This window comes from Plectropomus leopardus, chromosome 14 (assembly GCF_026936395.1).
Source record: "Plectropomus leopardus strain MGB_pleo_1.0 chromosome 14, ASM2693639v1, whole genome shotgun sequence".
Taxonomy (NCBI): domain Eukaryota; kingdom Metazoa; phylum Chordata; class Actinopteri; order Perciformes; family Serranidae; genus Plectropomus; species Plectropomus leopardus.
Window position 1 is genome coordinate 15,571,931 of NC_142189.1, and position 19,902 is coordinate 15,591,832.

Here is a 19,902-nt window from a genome sequence, read left to right on the forward strand (position 1 = left end):
GGGGAAGAAAACACAGGCAAATTGATACTTCGTAAATGAGTGCTGACACATTTTAAAACTTCTGATATATATGTGTGTATTTTTGACAACACTAGTCATACATGATAAACTGAACAGCTTTCCATTGCTGGACTGTTGGTTGGATAAAACTGTGAAATACACAGAGCACGTTTCACTATTTTCTGACATTTTATGGACAAAATGATTATATTTGAAGATAATGGGAAGATTAATTGATAATGAAAAAAACTGTTGCAGTTTAAACACTTTTTAATCTTAAAGTTCAGAATGAATTAATTTTCCAGTTCACTAAATGGTGTTCCTTGCACAAGCGTAATGTATTATATATACCATGAAGCATCAGCATCTCATTAAAATATCAATCATGTTGGCTTTGGATTTCTGTGTGGACAGATAAATTAAACAGTGACTCACCCAAACCAGAAAAACTTTGATAAAATGAGCACATTCAGGACCTGAAGTCAACATAAATGTGAGAGTCAGCAGTTTTTGCTTTCCCATTAATGCTTTTCAGCCTACAGAGAGCAGTGCAGAAGTAGTTTTCATGCCCAATGCATTTCATCTTACATTGTGATGCGTGAAAAAACCTGCAGTCTCAGAGTTCGACCACAAGGTGTCAGCCATCTAAAAGGAGACAGAGGAAGACTGGCTTGACAAGGGTTCAGCATGAAGTGATGAAATTCACTGCACTGAAACATTGCATTCTGATTTCGCAAATTAACTGTGAAATAATTGACGTTTTTTTGTTGTTGTTTTTTTTTACATATTTGGAATTACCAAACATGCCAAAATCCAATAATATATCTACAATAGCTGCATAAAACTCACATTTGATACTAATATCTTACTTAAAAACAACAATATATAATTGAAACAATGTGAAAACAAACCAAACAGCTGATGCAGTGTTTCCTGGATTCTGTTTCACTCGTCTTCCTCTCAGACCATAACGGGAGAAAAGGATGACTGCTGCCTGTCCCACATAACAGATCATTTTCCACTTTGTCACTGCACTATTTCAGTTCACCGTTTGGGCAGCAATCTGTGGGGTTTTTTTGTTGTTTTTTTCTCTGCACTACATCCAACAATTTCCTACTCCATCCTGAACTTTATTGGAAAAACTCTCGGAGACTCCTGCTGTGTTCCTGCGTGTTCATGACCTATAAAAGTTAGACTTGACAGTCAAAACAGTCCAATTTATCTGAATATCTGGCAGTATTTTAATTAAAAGAAGGTAAATGTTAAATTGAGATTTAAATCAGCACGGTTTATATACGGATCCCGTTTCCTTGATGCTGCAAGTTGACCCTCTTACTGTGGCTAATACAGACAATACTGCGACAATGCTGCATTTTCCTGAAATTCCCCATTCACAACAACACTCTTAGTTCTCTAACAGTGCAGCCCAGTAAACAGAATACAATTTTGGCATATATCATATATAAGTTATATATTAAACGTTGAGAAAAGGATGGTTGATGGTGTGAGACCCAAGCAAGACAACCACCAATGTTTTCGGTGACATAACCAGGAATTTTTTAACAAGACATCAAGACATTTCAAACCGTGCTTGTAGCAACCAAACATGGTTGTTTTCTTAAATAGCAAGACATGGATGACGTTTCCAGACATTTTTGTAGCAACTTAAGAGGATATTTTTTAACAAGATGTCAGGACAAAACCAGCTGTGTTTGTGGCAACAAAAACAGGAATTTTCCAACAAGACACCAGGACACCTCTAGCCATGTTTGTAATGGCAAAAGTGGGTATTTCTTAACAAGGCGAAGGGACAATTTCAGCAGTGTTTGTGTCAACAAACTGAGTATTTTTACAGACAAGACATTTTAAGCTGCGTTTGTAGTGACCAAAATAGGTAGGTAATAGGTAAGATGTTGGGACATTTCCAGCCATGCTTGCAGTAGCTATATGGTGTACTTTTAATAAGACGATGTGACATTTCCAGCCATGGTTTTGGCAACAAAACCAGGTATTCTTTCCAAGACACCAGGACAATTCTAGCCATGTTTGTAACGACAAAAGTTGTATTTTTTAACAAGGCATAGGGACATTTCCAGCTGTGTTTGTGTCAACAAAACCGAGTATTTTTAGAGAGACAAGACATTTTAAGCTGCGTTTGTTGTGACCAAAATAGGTATACTTTCCCAGCCATGTCTGTAGTCGCCAAATGGGGTATTTTTAATGAGACGTCAGGACATTTCCAGGCATGTTCGCTGCAACAAAAGTTTTTTGCTGTGAGACATTGGGACACTTCAAATTGTTCGTGGCAATAATAAAAAACAGGTATTCTATGTCCACACATGATGTTTTCCGATCCCTAACAAAGTGGGTTTTAGCGCCTAAAACTAGGTTCAGCCAAGGCAAGATGGTTGCCAAGCAGGCTGACATGCAGCAGACCTCTATTCGAGAACGGTGACATTTCCAGCCATGTTTGCAGCGACAAAACCAGGTATTTTAATTCAGAACATAATGTTTTTCTAATTCTAACCATGTTTTAACATATCTGCTACATATGTACAGATGTAACATACCAGTGGTTTGCACAAATGTTCAATGCCAACATCTATGCTGGAAATTGAATTGAAAAGTGTCTGTATTCCTGGAAACATGTCCACAGTGAAATCAAACTTGCCTCCTGAGTTTTGGAATGTGCGTTTATTTATTCCAGTATAAAGGAGGTTGTTTAGAGCAAGGCTAGTGTTCACATGTTAAACCTGCATCACACAGGTTTAACTGAAACCTTTTTATGTGCTGCGGCCCCGGTTCCCCAGCACCAGACACTCATTTGTGGAGTTATGACCCTCAGGAGAGAGGGGCCCTGACCTTCAAAGCTGACCAGAGAAGCTACAAGAACCCACCTCAAAGGAGCCATTCTGCTCCCTCCAAGTCATAAAGCAAAACAGAACAGCAAAAGTTAAATATCTCCCCCCAGCCCAAGACCCTTAACCCTTTGTTCCTGTCTGCCTCTCCACTGACAGATGAAACTCAACATCCATGGAAAATCGCACATGGAAGGAATCCAGATTCAAAGAATTCCCAGTGTGTATGTGTGTGTTTCTTTTCAGGGTTGCACACTGGACACACTGCACGATATATTTCATTTAGGCAGGTACCCCTAAGTCAACTGTCAGCTCCACATAAATACTGTATGTTTATGTGCTAAATGTGTTCCAGATGAGCAGGAAAGTAAGGTCACTGCAAAACTCCTGCAGCAAAATCAGCAACATATGTTCTAATGTAAAGTCTACTTGTGACCCATTGCATATGACATATCTACCATCTATAATCAGTGCACTAAAGGTGATTCATTTATGTTTTATTGGAAATATACGTGGGACCCGAGAGGTCAAACTATCTATTCATTTATGAGGGGGAAAAAAGCAAGATTTGGCAAAAGACAGTAAAAGTAACAGTAGCATCCTTTCTTTCTGCTTCCCTATCCTTAATTGGTTGCGGTGGTGGACAAAGTAATCAGATCCTTTGCTTAATTAGTAAAAGTAGTAATACCACATGGTGAAAATACTCTTACAAATTAAAGTCCTGCACTGAAAATATTAAATATTAGAACAAAACATTCTTCAAAAACATGGAAAAAAATACCCCCAAAGATTTTAAATTATAACAAAAAACAGAACCCCCCCACCCCCTCCAATTTAAATTATAAAATACAATAAATTAATAAATTATTAAAAAACACCCCGATAAACCTCAGTTATTTCTTTTTTTAAATGAGGGCAAAAAACACATAAATGTTTATCAAAACAGTTGGCAATTCATTTTCTGTCAATCGACTGATTAATCAACTAAAAATTGCAACTGTACTTTTCTAATGATTTGGTTATTCAATTTATTATAAAACAGCATATTTTTAAACTCTTGTTATATCTTTATGCATAAATCTTAATTTGTGAAGCAAATAAGGTACAGATAAATGAAGTAAAGGAAAAAAGTACAATATTTCCCTGTGAAATGTAGTGTAGTAACAGTATAAAGGGGCATAAACGAAAATAAAGCACAATTACCTCAAATGTGTTCTTAAGCACAGTTTTTGAGTAAATGTACTTAGTAACATTCCACCACTGTTGGCATATGTACAGCTTAAGGTATCCATTTGATGAAAATAGTGAAAATGCCCATCATAATTTCCCAGCGCCTAACTTGATGTTTTCAAATTTGCTGGTTTTGTTTGACCAACAGTCCAAAATCAAAAGATTTTAATACTAATTTATAAAAAGAAAAATAGTTAATATTAATAGCAGCTACTGCAAATGTCCACATCTTCAAAAAAAACTACCAGGGAACCTGCTGACTTGTTCCTGCTGTGTTTTGAGGATCTGTGGATCAACGACGTATCTCCTCATATGTGGACCCCCCCAATAACAACATGACAGGAGCCGAGGATTGCCACAAAATTAAAGACATGTACGTACTGATACAGAAAAGGCACAAATTGGTGCATAGAAATTCACTGTTTGACCCCTAAAACCCTGTCTCTTATGTGTCCCCTGCTAATGTTGAAATGAAACCTTCTCTCTCGCTGCCACAACTCAGATCGGAAGAAAAACAGACTTCCTTGTTTTCCTTACCCGTAACAAAAGCTTTCTCTCATTTCAGTCAACTTCATTACAACCACTGATTTCAAACATCAAGTGAATTTTATAGCTTTAAATCAAATTTGTTTCAAAGCCGTGATTCATAAGTACTGTTTACTGGTCAAATTACCCACTTTAAGAACCCTGTTGTGTTGTGTCTACACTGATTTATGTCCCAGTTGTGACTCTGCCGCCATGCTGGGGGGGGGGGGGCTTTATATTCCAAAGTTGAATAATGGCGGCGTGAAGGCTGAAGACACAGGGAACCCAAAGCATCTGACAAAACGTGGCTCCACATACAGACAGGTTGTGTCAGCGTTATTATCTGGTTTCCTGAGTCATCTGAGGCATCGCCCCCCTCCCCTGTTGTGTCTTCATTGCGTCGTGACTCGTATCTGCAGCCTCTGAGGGGATTTTCCTTCAGTTTTAGGTTTTGCAAGGCTGAATGAAACTATTTTTCAGGAAAACTACAAAAAACTTATTTTTTTTACACATTTGGCAACATATAACTTTAATGACATTAAGCGTATGTTTCCAGATATGCTGAAGGATCATGGGAGCTATAATGCAGCATTAACTCACTACGGAGAGTATTTCAGTGTGTAGCCTACGTGCGCTATCCAGGGGGATTCTGTACACAGTTAAATGCCTTTGCTCCTAACACTGTTTTTATGCTCTGGGATTGGTGTGCTAAGCCCTGAACACATTTGTGTTTAGACCCTTACAGGTGGATATATCACTAAGCATAATAGGATCAAGTGTGATTATCCTCATTTAATTGTGAGAGGTCAAAGGCTTAGGAAGGGGCTGTGGAGAACAAAGCACAGCTCTTTCACCACAGTGTTAACCCAGGATCTATAATCACTATCTGTACAGTCTCAAACATGCCTGACCACTGAGAAGATATACCATATTCACAGAGACCAAACGTTTTTGCATTATATATTTCATTTTAGGAAAAAAAATGAAAATGTATTGCATTTGCTGCGTGAGAATGAGTACTGACTCCAAAAAGAAGTTAGGAAAAATAATGTAAAATTCAAAACTTCTGCCAAAATTAGACAGTCCTCTCAAAAAATAAATAATAAAAGAAATAAATAAATTCAAAGATTTTTGTTTTTCATTTTAAGCATAAACTGGTTTTAATTCTCCAAGGATCTGCACTAAAATAATGCAATAATTTCTGTTTTCACAAACTTTTTATGCTTTGAGATTTGGGGAGATCCTGCTATTTTTGAAGTGATTTAATATTTTCTGCTTCTCCACACCAATTTCTGTGGCTGCCCTTCAGACAAGAGATTTCTGGAAGAGTCCATGAGAGGCCCTTTGTGCTTTATTGTGCAGGAAATTGAACATTCATCCTTTTGTCTTCTTACTATAAGAGACCAAATTACTGTAAAATCTATGCACAGCGTGATGTTATTGCAATAAAGAAGAGAAGAAAGGGACAACACACCAGCTCCCCCACCTTGAATGCAAACCACAATGATGCAACTTACAAAAAAACAGTTTCAAATAAAACAGGCCTGTAATGAAGACTTAGATCAAAGCATTTTATTGTATGAAAATATATCCATAAAACGGAACAATATTTACAAAACAGTTGCGCCGTGCAGGGCAGAGAGCAGCACCGTCACTGTGATCTCCAGCACGAAAAACATCAGTATCGGTTCTCCGGATTCAACCCGTTTAAAAACCGAACTTCACTCTGTGCTGAGGAGCACAGTGATGCGCACATCTCACCGTGCTGACTGGTTCATTCAAGGCGCATTCACACACGGAGAAAAAAAAAAAACTTTTGACGCACAAAATACTTTTGTTCACAAACAGAAAAACAAGGTTCAGACAAACTAACCTTTTTGTGGTGGATCCTAACAGGACGTCTAGATGTCCAATATGATATGAAGGAGCCTACTGTGTTGCATCCTACATTGTTGAACAAATTAATTTGATCCAATCATATCAAAAAAATAAATACACTTAAAACATTATTTACGGAGAAATCTATATAATTGAAGTTATAATACTGAAAAATATGCAGCATTTTTTCCATCATAGCAGCTCTACAAAGATGAGAATGAATCTACACATTAATAACTAGATCACTGGGTTTTTCCAGCGTTTCTCTGTAATGATCCAGCCAGTCTCTGAGCTCTGTGATCCGATAGCCCTCAGGTCCTCTGCCACCCTGGTACACTATCTTTCCCTCCTGCAGTATATAAAGTCTGTCGAAATAAGCTCCGTACGCAGCGTTGGAGGAGTTTTCCATGCTGTCGACCACCATCGCGCAGCCGGGCACCTCCAGGTGCATCAGCTGCGCAGCGTTCAGCCGGTCCTCCAGACACCGGTGTTTGGGGATCTGATAGGGCGCGTCAGTGCTCACCCAGCCGTCGGAGGGGTGCGCTTCCTCGATATACACAACCACAGAGTCTGCGATATCTGCGTTCTGCTGCACGACTCCCTGGAAAGCCTTCAGACGCGCCATGAACGGTGGTCAGGTGCAGCTGCCAAAGTTGAGGATGAGCGGTCTCTTGTCTTTTGCGTAATCGAGGATGCGGCTGCGCCGCTGATCCTCCAGATGAACAACTTCGGTGTTGGGCGCTCCGTGTCCGAGATGCGCAGCCTTCAGGAAGTCCAGTTTATGGCCGTGCCACACTGCTTTGAGGGACTCCAGACTGAAGAGACGATTGGAGTCCGATATGCACAGCGGAGGATCGATGCCATCACCCTCCTGCTCCTTCATCCTGAAGAAAACCCTTTTCCTTATGCATAAAAAGTCAAGCAGCCAAAACACCACAGCTGCCATCAGAAACCGGGGCAGCAAGACAAGACAGACTATTGCATTTTTAATGGCTTTAATAGTATTCATTATCACTTAGAAAAACTACCCGAGTGGTAGTTGTGCTGTGCCACGATCTTGTGGGTTGAAGTTGGGTTACTTGCAACTTCCCCTCTTTTTATAGCACCGGCAGATTTGAATGAATCACACCCCGCCTCCAAACTGGGGCCGAGGCCTCACATGGTGGGGATTACCTTCTGTCAACTCCACAGCTTTGAGTCACAGCCAAAAGCAAAGGGTGCAGGAGAGGGTGCGGCACAGCAGTGCGTTATTTGGAGACGGTCGGTCACATTATTTTATCATCAGACTGTTAAAATTGACGTCTTCATCCATCTCATGATGTGATCAGTGAGATAGTTCCAATGTTCTCGCATATCCTGAGAGCAAACAGCCTAAAGTTGGTGCTGCTGCAGACTTTTCTGCTGCAGTGACAATGACTGTTTGCTGGAGTACATTTCGGCAGATGCTGACGAGCTGCTCCATTTAAAGGACCGGCCTGTAAAAATAGCCTGCTACACTGCCCTTAACTGAACTAGTCACCAACACTTATTAAACAGGAGACTGTTTGTCTTGATGCAGCTTCACATCAGTCATTATGGACCAATGTTAGCTCACATTTCACTATAAAATCTGACAAGCTGATTGCACTTTAAAAAAATCTAGGAAACAGATTGCCTTGAAAATGTATGTAAATATGTTTACTTTATAATAAACTGTTAAGTTTACTTAGAGTGTAGTTATATTGACTTCATTTTGTGATGTTGTTACAACTTAAAAATGACAAGTTAAATCAGTCTTTCTAAGTTTGTGCAACTTCAGTAAACCAAGTGCACCGTGCTGTTTATCTGTATTCTGCTGACTGCAAACTAGTCAATCATATTTGTATTTTCGTGAAGCCTCTGGAAATGTGGCCTGAAATACTAAAAATGCAGATATTCTATCAAAGTTGAGTGTCAAATTAAAAATATCAGTGAAAATCAATGTTCTCAACTATTAGGAAACTGAGTTCAAATCAGCTAATTTTGAGGATAACAGCATTTCTTAGGACTGTGTGGGTGTAACAGATCACGGCAGCCGTGGAGCAACGCGGGATCAGCGTGATGCAGACATATCTGTTCATGCCCTCTGACTTTGGGTGCGTTCATAAATCCAATCTGATGCTCTCCACTAAAATGACAGAGCTGTTGTTCGATGCCACAGAGCATTCTACTTCTACATGAATTAATGAACAGTTAAGTTCATTACACATTCACTCCATTTGTCGCTTTGCTGCTCCGTCTCCCCAGACAGATTTCCCAGAGTGCGCTCTGACACTCCCAGAGTGCAGTTCTCTGGATAACTGAACGGCACATTCAAACTGCGCTTAGAATTTACAAATGGTCCAGTTTGTGCCAGAGTGCGCTCCGGCACTCAGAGTGAGTGTTAATGAGCGATCCCTATTGAAAGGATTTCAGTTTGGCAGGTTAATTTAGTATCAAGTGACACCTGACTTTGAGTTTTTATTGGCTTTGTCAATATTACGTAATATGGATCGGACCACGTCCAAATCAACCCAGCTTCAGGAAACTGTGAAAAGACTAAAAAATGACAGTATTATGCATGTAATACCCTAAAAGTTTTTGGTGATTTGGGTTCCCAGAGGCTTTCAACATGATAACAAGACAGAAATTGCAGATCTCCCAACTTTATCATTGGCAAAATCCTATTGGTCATGTTCAACTGAAGTCAGACTAACCTGATTTACTGAAGTTACTAACACTTAGAAAGAACAAGAAAATTCCAGTTGTTAATTTCTAAGTTGCAACAACTTCATAAAATTAAGAAATACTACAGCTTAACTTTGAGTAAATTCAACAGTTAGATATAGAGTAAATATTAGGTATAGAGTAAATATAAATTAAGATTCATGGTTATATTTACTTTCCTTTTACAAGACAGTCTGTTTTAAAGACTATTTTACGTAAGATCAATTTGTCAGATTTTACAGTGTGGAGAGATCAGTCCCTGAGAAGTTTAATTACACTCACATGAGGTCAATACACTCACATATTAAAACATTTATGTCTCTTATATAATTGATAAGAATGTAATGCGTAAGGTAAGATTCAGAGGTGGAGAGCTGATATGGAGCATCATTAATGCCACATGATAAAGTAAAATTTACAGAAAGTTGGAGGGGGGAGGTTTAAAAGTCAGAAATCTTTCAGTTTCTAATGAAGTTATATCTGAAAGAGAAAGAAGTGTAAATTCCGAGAAGTGAGTCAGACTTCTTTTACTTTCCAAGAAATGCCACAATACTAAGGAAGCCATTTTCACGAATTTAAGGTCAGAAGTTTGAGATTTTTTTTTGTTTGTTTCACATGTACATTTTTTTGTACTTATGACTTATGTCAGGATTTCAGCACAAACTATTTCCCTCATTTGGTCTTAATCCTCTTACCTCAGGTGCTCTGCTGTGTCAACTGATGTAACATTACATTTTTAAAAAGCTGTTACACACACAAACACACACACAGACACATTAAGTTTCCTGTCTGTCGGGGTGAAGGTGTTTGCTAGAGATGTGCTTGAAAAGCTGCCACATTTAATCAGCACCCCTTCATCTCAAAACTTTCAATGAACTCATCAGAGAGTCCAAAAAGTTGTACCTGCAGCCCCTGACATGTTGCCCAGTGTCACTGAAAGCCTAAATTTCACTTTGGCCACAAACTGTCATAGACTACATATTGTCACAGCATATTTTAAACTATGTGTGGTTGAATCACTTAAACACATCAGACTGACACTGATCTGCTTTTGGCAGTCAGATATCTGTGCAAGCCTTATTGGGCTTATAGCTTTAGAGACCCTAAATAAAATTAGAGGTCAGTAGGCTGAGTTGTCTGCCAGACAAAACAGACGGACACCATCCACTACAAAACTTGCATTATGTGATCAACTATCCGTTCAAACACGGAACAAGCTATGGAAGAGGAAATATCACTACATCGGCAAAGTCAGAGCTCAAATTGGTCCCTCAGTTGAGTCAGGATCTGGAGTGATGAAGTCACACTGTAGGTGTTAGAGCTTCGCAGTCTGCTACACCTTACCGAGTTATCACAGGGAAATCCACAGCGAGCAGAAGGCTGGTCTATTATTTGTCAAGAAAAAAAATGCACAAGGAGCACAAATGACAAGATTGAAGACACGGTGCTGTAATATCACACCTGTTGTTATCTGCTGGACACAGACTGTTCGTCAATAATGGTCAGTTCCAATTATTTCAGCTTGTCAATATAAAGATTCAATATCAGAGATTTTACTGAAAGCATCATGATCGAAGCTGTAAATAAACCTATTTTATATAACAATGTTAAAATGAATTGTGATGTAATGCATAATCTTGTACAAAAAAACAAAAAGAAATAAAAAAAACAACATTATGGACAAGATAACCAGATGGGAATGGCATTTTTTTGGATAGTCCTGTACCTGACAAATCAAAGTGCTGTACTGCATTAAAGCTGGGGTGCAGGACTCTTGTCTCCCCCCTCTGGCAGTGACAGTAATTACATAAACACTGTCCAAATATGCCTGCAGGTGAGCTCGCTGCATCTCCCCCGCCCCCAAAAACTCTCTTTTCAAATCTTTGTCTTATTTATTTATTTTTTTCAATTTTTAAAGTTTAAGTTTCTTTTTTTTTTATCTGGAGTATCGACTCCAGGGGTCAGATGCACAGATAATGTGTATGCACAAAAAAACTACATATGCTTTTATTTAAAGTGGAAGAATGTGTGGTAAAAATTAATCATTTTTTTATACGGCACCTTTAAAACAAATCGAATGCAATTCAGTGTGCTTTGCAGTTTGATTGAGAAACATCGGAAATAAGCAAAAATGTATCTTAATAAATAAAGTAAGTAAAACTGTGATAGTAAGACACTACATACAAGCCAGACTAAAAAGACAGGCTTATAATTTACGTTTTAAAGTATCAATAATTCCAGCTCCTCTCAGATCCTTTGGCACGCTCTTCCAGCATTTTGGGGCATAATGGCTAAAAGCAGAAGCACCAAATGTTCTCTACAAGATCTAAAACAGCTAAAAAAAAAAGAAGAGTTGGAGGATCTGGGGGGCCTTTCTGGTTCATAAACCAAAAGCATCTCAAAGGTGTAGTCTTGTGCAAGGCCATGCGGTGCCTTATAAACTAATAAAATAACTTTAAAATCAATGTGAAAACTAAAAGGCAGCCAATGTAAAGTGTTTAAAACAGGTGTAATGTGTGCTCTCCTTCTGGAGAACTCATGCTGCAGAACTCTGAATTAGGCCAATACAAGTATCAGATCGGGACTCTGTATTGGTAGATACTCAACATTAAATGACACAGAACAGGATCGATGGCAGGAAAAACTTGATAGGGACATCCCTCGTCATTTCTCAAAAAAAAAAAAAAAAAATTATATACAATTTAATCCCAAAATTGAAAACTGAATACCTATCCAAAGAAAGAATATCCAAATAGGTACAGACCTACTTGACACCACTACTCCTACTGCGAAATACAGTCAACTTTCCCTTGCAGCAACAGACTTAATCACTGTTGTGTGAACTTGTTTCCGAAAACATCCAAAGAGAGAGACTCAACATAACGAATGTTCATTACGTGAAAGTCTGGCATTCTAGCTTGAATGCAGGCATAATGCGGTTGTTATATGCAACTTTGCAGTCAGTCCACATTTCTCACCGCAGCAGTCTCTCCCTCCATCTTCAAGGAACCAGGACAAACTTTTGAAAAACTCCAGAGAAACTATAGGAAAAAAACCCTTTGAGAAATATTACAGGGAACCTTATTCAAGGCAACTGCCAGACACTTTTGAAAACACTTTAGAAAGCGCTGCTCTCACCAGGGAGCCGAAGGACAACATACAAAACACCCGTGAGAATCCACCCACAGAAATAAACACACCTTCACAAGCTACATGTATAACAAGGCCACTTACTCATATCCAGAGGAAAAGCTAAGAAAGGCTCTAAAAGCATCTTCTCACAGCAATATTGCACAGCAAAGAAAATCGTTCACACTTTACTGCCTGGAGTCTGCTGCAGACTTCTGCTGGTGGATGCGAGTTTCAACAAGAGGGAGCCTAAACAAACAGCACTTAACATATATGAAGGCACAACGAAGGTATTTTGAGAGTATAAAAATGGGTACTGAACAAGAGGGGTTTAAGAAGCCACATTCTTGTGGACTGTAACAGCCTGACTAAAGATAACAGATGTGCTGCTCATGTTACCCCGCTTACTCAGGTCCTGTCAGGTTGAATCAAAATTTTACACAAATGAAAGACTTGCTGTAATTTAAGTCCAAACAAATCTCAAGCTGAAGTCAACTAGAAAGTGCGGTCTGAGACTGAGGTGTAGTTTGTCCTCTGGTTTTTGATTGGTCATGTCTCTGCCACAGAGTTGTTTTTATTTGGCTCAAAATGTTTCAGCAGTTTTAGGTTTAAATGTGGCTATCAGACACGGACGCCTGCTTCTCCTTAGACATTGCATTGGTAATCTTACTTACTTCAACGTTATCTGCCTTAGCGACGTCTCTGGCTGTAACAGTTTCCGTCTCTCCTCTGTTTCAGATATTCTTTGTTCATAAATGCTCCGAGCTGCTTTTTGCTTACAGATTCCAGCATAAACATTTTCAACATGTGCTCTGCAAAATGTTGGTTTCGCAAGGAGTGGGTGAAAAATAAATAAAAAGCACTTTTCTGAACAATTGCTTGGCACCATTCACCTGTATTATCCTCTGCAATGCCACATTTAAGTGTGTGCAAGAAGGACACTCTGCCACTCTAAACTGGTATTTCATGCACTGGCAGTACTTGACGTTTTGTCAGTCAGTCTGTCATGTTGTAGCACGTATGTTGTGGTTGTAATGTCACAAGTCCTCCTATAACCTTTTCCATTCATCAGATGATTTCAAGTTTTCCTGAGGCCAATCAGTGTGGGTTTGCAACAACGCAGACGCTGGGTAGGTGTGTTTGTGCATGTGGGAGGTTTACTGCGTCTTATATTTTCAAGTATCTCCACTAAAATTATTAATGTCACACTTTCGTTTCTGTTAACTTCATTGTTGTTATTATGTTATTTTGTTAGAGGGAATTTCACAGATGTAGTCTGACATTTACTTTTGACAAAGTTCATTTTTTTTAGGATAATTGGGGGGATGTATTAATTCAATAAATACATCTGTGGTAAAAAAAAAAAAAATCAAATGAAATCACTGGCTTCAACAGTAATTAAAATTACTTTATATTGCAATAATTGAATAAAAATCCTCCTTCCTCTGCCAGCAGGACTCTGTTGTTACTGCTGCCACTGTTTGTAACATTAAAAGAAAACTTCACCCACACATTGACCACTTTATTAAATACATTTTTCACTGCTGTTCAGAAGAAAACGTTGTCTTGCATGCCTCTGTGGTGAACAGACAGCCCAAAAAAGGCAAACATTTTTCATAAGCTGAAATCATTGGGGTCCGCCTTTAACAACAGCATAATTATATCAAAACATCTGTTTACAAGCACTCACACAACTCCTCCAGTACAATCCAAGTCTCATTGATTCAGTCCTTTACTAGGGACTTCCCAAACACATGCATTTTCACTAAAACTCTATAATATAAAACACTTGTGCCCACTGAGTAGTGCACACGTGCTTGTTTATGAGCACTGCTTGGACAAAGTTCATATGCATGCATGATAGCATTTTTTCTGACATGCTTTAAGTTGCAATATTTTAGTGAAAATGCTTGTGTTTGAAGTACTGAGCATAAGATTGGATAAGTGAGGCTTAGATTTTTATGCACAGGTTTTGTGTGAGTTTGTAATATTGTTTTAGTATATAGTTTTGCTGTTGATGAACGCTTCTTTGGATTCTTTGTTCAAGTACAAACATTTTCCATCTTCAATTCAACTTGACATGAGGTGACTGATATACAAATAGTTTGTGGGGGTTTTTTTGTAGTTTTTGTGGGTGAAGTATTCCTTTAATATTACTCCTACTACTGCTAGTACCACTGAAAAACTGCTACTGCCACAGCTGCTGAGCATTTTGCGTGGTCAGCATTGTTGAGGGCAACATCATTAACGTTTTCTCTTTATATGTGTGAAATAATTTAATCTGTGGGATTTTTTAAATATTCAGAATACGAGAGGAAATTCAGTTTTTGTTATCTGTTCATAATACATATACCGAGAAACATTATCTATGGTCCTTTATTTTGGAATTAAGTTAAAACCTGATTGTGATGTGTGTACTTTGCAACCTTGAGAGAATAACTACAGTTTCAATTGCTGTGATCTAATGAATATACAGCACTAGCTAATTTTAAAACTAAACTGAGAAATAAAAGAATATTACATAAATGTAATCTGCAACTTGAAAAAAAAACATGGTTATTTTCTAAGCCAGTGATTCACAACCTCTCTGATACTGCAATGATCACACTATTTATCCTGTAGAGGCTGATACATAGGCAACACATGCACTGTATATCCTCATCAAATTCACGTCCACACAGAGATTAATGTCAATGAGTCAGTGTCGGCTTTTGCGTACTGGAAGGCGATCTGTTCAGCGTCTCTGTGCTCCGCAGGGATTCAACATCTGGACACCCACATTAGCCATTACTGGCTAAACGCCATTCACCGGTCTGGAGAGCTTATTCAACAAAAGCATTCCAGGTCTAGTGAGCACATGGTATATTGGTTAAGCCCTAATCTCCTGTTACAGTAAATCTATGTCATATTTTACTACAGGGTGGCCGAAAACCAGACATGGAGAGAAGATGTCATTTGTCTGCAGCTCACAGCTGATGACTCAGACAACAGAAGGCGGGGGGTCCAACGGTAAATTGATATCTCTGCCAAAAGTATGTCTCAGTTTATCGGCATATGGCAAACGTATAAGCTGAGCATAAAATGCTAAACTAAACTAATACATTTCCCATTAATCAGATATTTGATGCGACTTGGCTTTTGATTATTTGTGTATTCTTAAACTGTTGTAACACTGCAATTATTTTTTTGGTATATGTAATGTACTGTACTATCAGTACATTTGTTCCCATTCATCTGTTTTCTCAGTCACAAAAACGTGGAAACGCTGAGAAAAAAAACGTTGACATAAATCTCAAACACAAATGCTACATTTCCATTAGATTTTCCAGGTCGTTTTCCCCATTTGAGATTTGACGGGGACTCTTTACTCTAATGATGTCCTCTTTTTGTGCCCTCTTCATCTACAATGGAGAATAAGCGCCATCAGAGAGTTATCGTGGATAACCAACTCCCATTTACTTTAATTTACGGAAGCCGAGAACAGCCGTGCTTGCAATTAATTTTTCAATCCCATTAACTTGAAATTAAGTTAATAATTTTATTATCTCTGATTTGTCTCAATTCTGGAGAGAACAAAGGGCAGATTTCTTAAGATAACAATATATATACATTTTTTTTAAAAATTAAAAATTAATTCTGTTTTCTAAAGATCACAGGATATTTATGGTGAACTCAATGACTGTCTGGCTCATGACACTCCTGATCACTGATTAACATTTTAAGTAATAAAAGGAGAAACCTTTTTGTTTTCTCGTGAGAACAGGTCAATTATTTCATTATTACCAGAAAACAAAGCTTGTTTTCTTGTGTTAAAAAAATAATAAAATCATAATCTCAAGATAACATTGAAAAAATATTTGCAAACGCAGTTGTTCATGGCACATTTTCTTTTGGCAATTCTCTGGAAGTTCAGTTATTTGTGCAATATCTGATGGGAACCTGGCTTATCTTTTAGTATTACTATTAGTATTTTAGGATTCCTTTCTGTGTCATTAGTTTTATTAATGATTAATGTTGCAATGATCAATCATCTAACCAAGTAAATAATCTTACTTCATTTATCAAGCAAAAATGCCAAACATTCATGTGTTTTAGCATTTAAAATTGAGAAATGGCTGTGTTTATTATTTAACATATTTACATGCACATTAATATTCCCCTAATATTCCTAACATGACAATATTATGAATTAGATACTGGTCATGTAAACAGCACATTCTGTTGGGAATAATTAATGTTCTGAATGTAGCATTTTCTCATTAAGACATGATAGATATGGTTTGGGTTTATGGCCAGCTCTGTTTGTTGAATGCTGGGGTAGAAATGCACAGCCAAGAAGGAGAAATATGCCTACTTTTAAACATCATGAAAGATTTAAATATCAACAAGCTTTTGATATGCACAAGTATCACAATGCCATATTTTTCAAGAAGGTGTTTGAGCGAATGAAAGAGAAAGGTTGTGGCCACATGATGAAATGGTGGAAAACTTGGAAAAAATCCCATTTTGATGCAAAAAGCGGCTATGCTTTTCCATATCTTGAAGTGATAAACGACATCTTAGGGTATGTTCATCAGAATATGCATAGTGGTGTGTAAACAGGAATATTGGTGGAATATTTATTTTTTTTAGCCATATAAACACCTTAGTACTAATATTTTTGGCAAAAAATATTTAAGGCAAAAAACTGAATACTTTGTGCATGTATACTAAAGTCACTGTAAGTTAAATACTTTTGAGTCAAACAAAAGCAATTTCAACATGTCAGCTTGGGCTCTGGGAAATTCTTACGGACATTTTTCACTATTTTCTGACTATACACAAAACTTTAGCTGAGTAATCCACATTAATATTAATATTAACGGCACTGTAATTGTGTTATGCCGTTTTCACAGTATGTTCATGCAAATCTAATATTGTTCTAACGTACATACACACAGCAGCTGACTAGACGTAATGTGAACATAATGTTTGCCTTCACGCAAGATAAATGGGGACCCTCACTGAAAATGTGTCTGGTGTGCTTCACTTCAAGTATTTGCTGCATGTGATGACAGACTGCGTCTTTATGAGGGCAGCTCATTTAGATTCAGAGACAGAAAGATGACTGTTATAGCCGTAATGAGCTCAACAGCTGACTCATGATTCCTCATTCTCTTTTTGGGTAGACATTTTAACGGATCTGTCGTCTTTTTGTCCTTCAGTTCTTTCACATCGAGGCAGTTCCCCCTCCGTCCTCTCCCCTCCTTTCTCGCCCGCATTGAAACTGTATTAACACTCTATTATGTAAATTCTTTTTACTTTCTCAAAACGAGAAAACAGAAGTATTTTGATTAGACAAAAACAGGCTCACCTGCTGTGCCTAAATTTGCTTTGAGTTATTACTCTTTTGTTGTAGCGGCTAAAAACCAGAGATGTCTTTCTAACCTGCTTACTTTTACCTCCTATAAACTTTGCTGGATTCTTGGCAGCAGCTCCGGGTTCGTCTGAGGACAATGCAGATCTGGGAAAACAGCCCTTTTTTTCTGCTGCTTACTTATTGAGCTGGCGGGGCTCCAGAAACCACAACTGATGGAATATCATAAAGACTAACCCACAAAACAGATTTATGATAAGTTTCAAATGCTGGCTCCTTCTCTTTCAAGTCACTGATATCTCTCTCCTCACGCTGAATAGAATGGAGGATAAAAATCTACATCTTCCCCATCCTCCGCTTCACCTTCCACGACCCCGTCTAAATCAAAGAGCACTAGTGTTCGCGCTCAACTTGAATGAACTGCTGTTGCCTGCCCTGTGGGCTGTTTGTATCTCAGCAACTGGCGAGCCAATGAGGAGTGGACCAACACGTTATAATAATCTGTTTCATCTTGCTAGTCACATCACTCACGAGTCGATTCAAAGTACAGCTCAGTTTGGACGTTTCTTTCACTGACAGACCAACAAGCACAACCTATTAAGACCCCAGTGACGAGCTGCAGAATGTGAAGCCGTTAAACTAACCGAATATCTGGAGAAGTAGGTGAAGAAAGAGGATTTTGAAAGAGAGTAAAGGATTTTGGAATCGAAGAATGTCATGAAAAAAGCGATTGTAGTCTGAAAGAGTGAGACGAGCACCATGTTGAAATAGTCACCTTCTGTGTGACTGACAAAGTGTCGCTGACACTGAAACGTGATACCCCTGGTGACTTTGTGGCATTGTGATGTCTGTGTTGTGTAAGCTCCAGGCTTCATGGTAGTGTTACAAATATAAAACCTGGTTAAGTTTGCCTGCCTGCCTGTCTGGTGTTGAACAAAACAACACCTGTCTGGGCCAAATCTCGACAAAACACTGACACACGATCTGTTGTAGGCCATCGTTTCATCCTGTAAACAACATTATGACAAACCAAATTTCATGTATTAAAGGATTTTTGTACACATGATTGTATTTGTAGATTTAAAGTGTAAAATAAAAAAATGTAAAATTAAGAAAAGAAAATGCAAACATGAAAAGCAGCTATAAATAGAAACTTCTGTTGTATTTTAGATGCGACGTATTTGGGAAAAGTGGAAAGTGGGTACTAACAGGTATTTCCTCAAGGTGTGCACTGAGATCACGACACATCAGTGTGATTTACAAATTTTTTGCAGCCTTGAACAGAGAAAAAAGAAAAGCGGAGAGACTGGAGGGAAATAGCAGACTTTACTGGTGAGCTTTGAGATCAGTCGAAATCTGAGGTGAACACACACACACACACACACACACACACACACACACTATTGCTTGGTGCATACACAATCTCAGAATCCATGGGCTCTCATCTAAAAAACAAAAAGCTGCTGCGGGCAACGGCCAAAATTTCAGGAGATTGAGGTAGCAGGTGGATATTTGATGGGTTCCAAGTTTGCAACATGATCTCACTACTCCCTACTCTTTACATTTTGTATGTTGGGCACAAACACCAGATGTCACAAAAATGACTTTTGCATTGTGTCTTGATGCAGAAGGGATCTGCTGTAAGAGGGGGTAAGAGGTTTTAGGTTTCGTCAACAAAAGTGTATGGTTATGATTAAGAAAAGGTTGAAACGTCTGTTGCAGACCTCAACTGAGTTTGAGTTGACAATTGACAATTCTGTCTGATATCAGGCAACTGTGTCTGCAGAAAAACAGCCAGTTTTGACTGCCACAAACGGGGCAGTAGAGAGGGTACAGCAGCTACATTTTACCAACAAAACTGCTTGGTTATGGTTAATAAAAGATTGCTGATGTAGCCAAAAAGGACCCAGCGTTGAGTGCGACGAACACTGCAAACGATGTTATTGTTTGTTGGTCTCAAACACCGGTCTTTAGCGGACTTTCACGCTCTATAAACTATGTCTGTTGCTCTGAGGTACTAATATTGATGCTGATGTGTTTATATCGGAGTGTGTGGAAAGCCCGTTTCATCTCACACAGACACTAACCGGTGCCTCCAGCATCATTTTAGTGACACCAGGCACACTGCCGACACTGAGAGTGAGACCAAGCTGGAGATGCAATCCTTGGTCAGCATGTTTTATCTCTCCATGTGGATTTTGT

General features: G+C 38.5%; 2 protein-coding genes across 2 annotated transcripts in view; both read right to left on the reverse strand.

Moving 5' to 3' along the window:
- Nucleotides 1-19,902, reverse strand: part of begain (brain enriched guanylate kinase associated) — a 208,408-nt gene that overhangs the window by 153,586 nt on the left and 34,920 nt on the right. The window lies entirely within an intron of this gene.
- dio3a (iodothyronine deiodinase 3a) lies at nt 6,171-7,564 on the reverse strand. Its single transcript, XM_042501179.2, has one exon. The coding sequence runs from the start codon at nt 7,498-7,500 to the stop codon at nt 6,715-6,717; it is 786 nt and encodes a 261-aa protein (XP_042357113.1). The 5' UTR covers nt 7,501-7,564; the 3' UTR covers nt 6,171-6,714.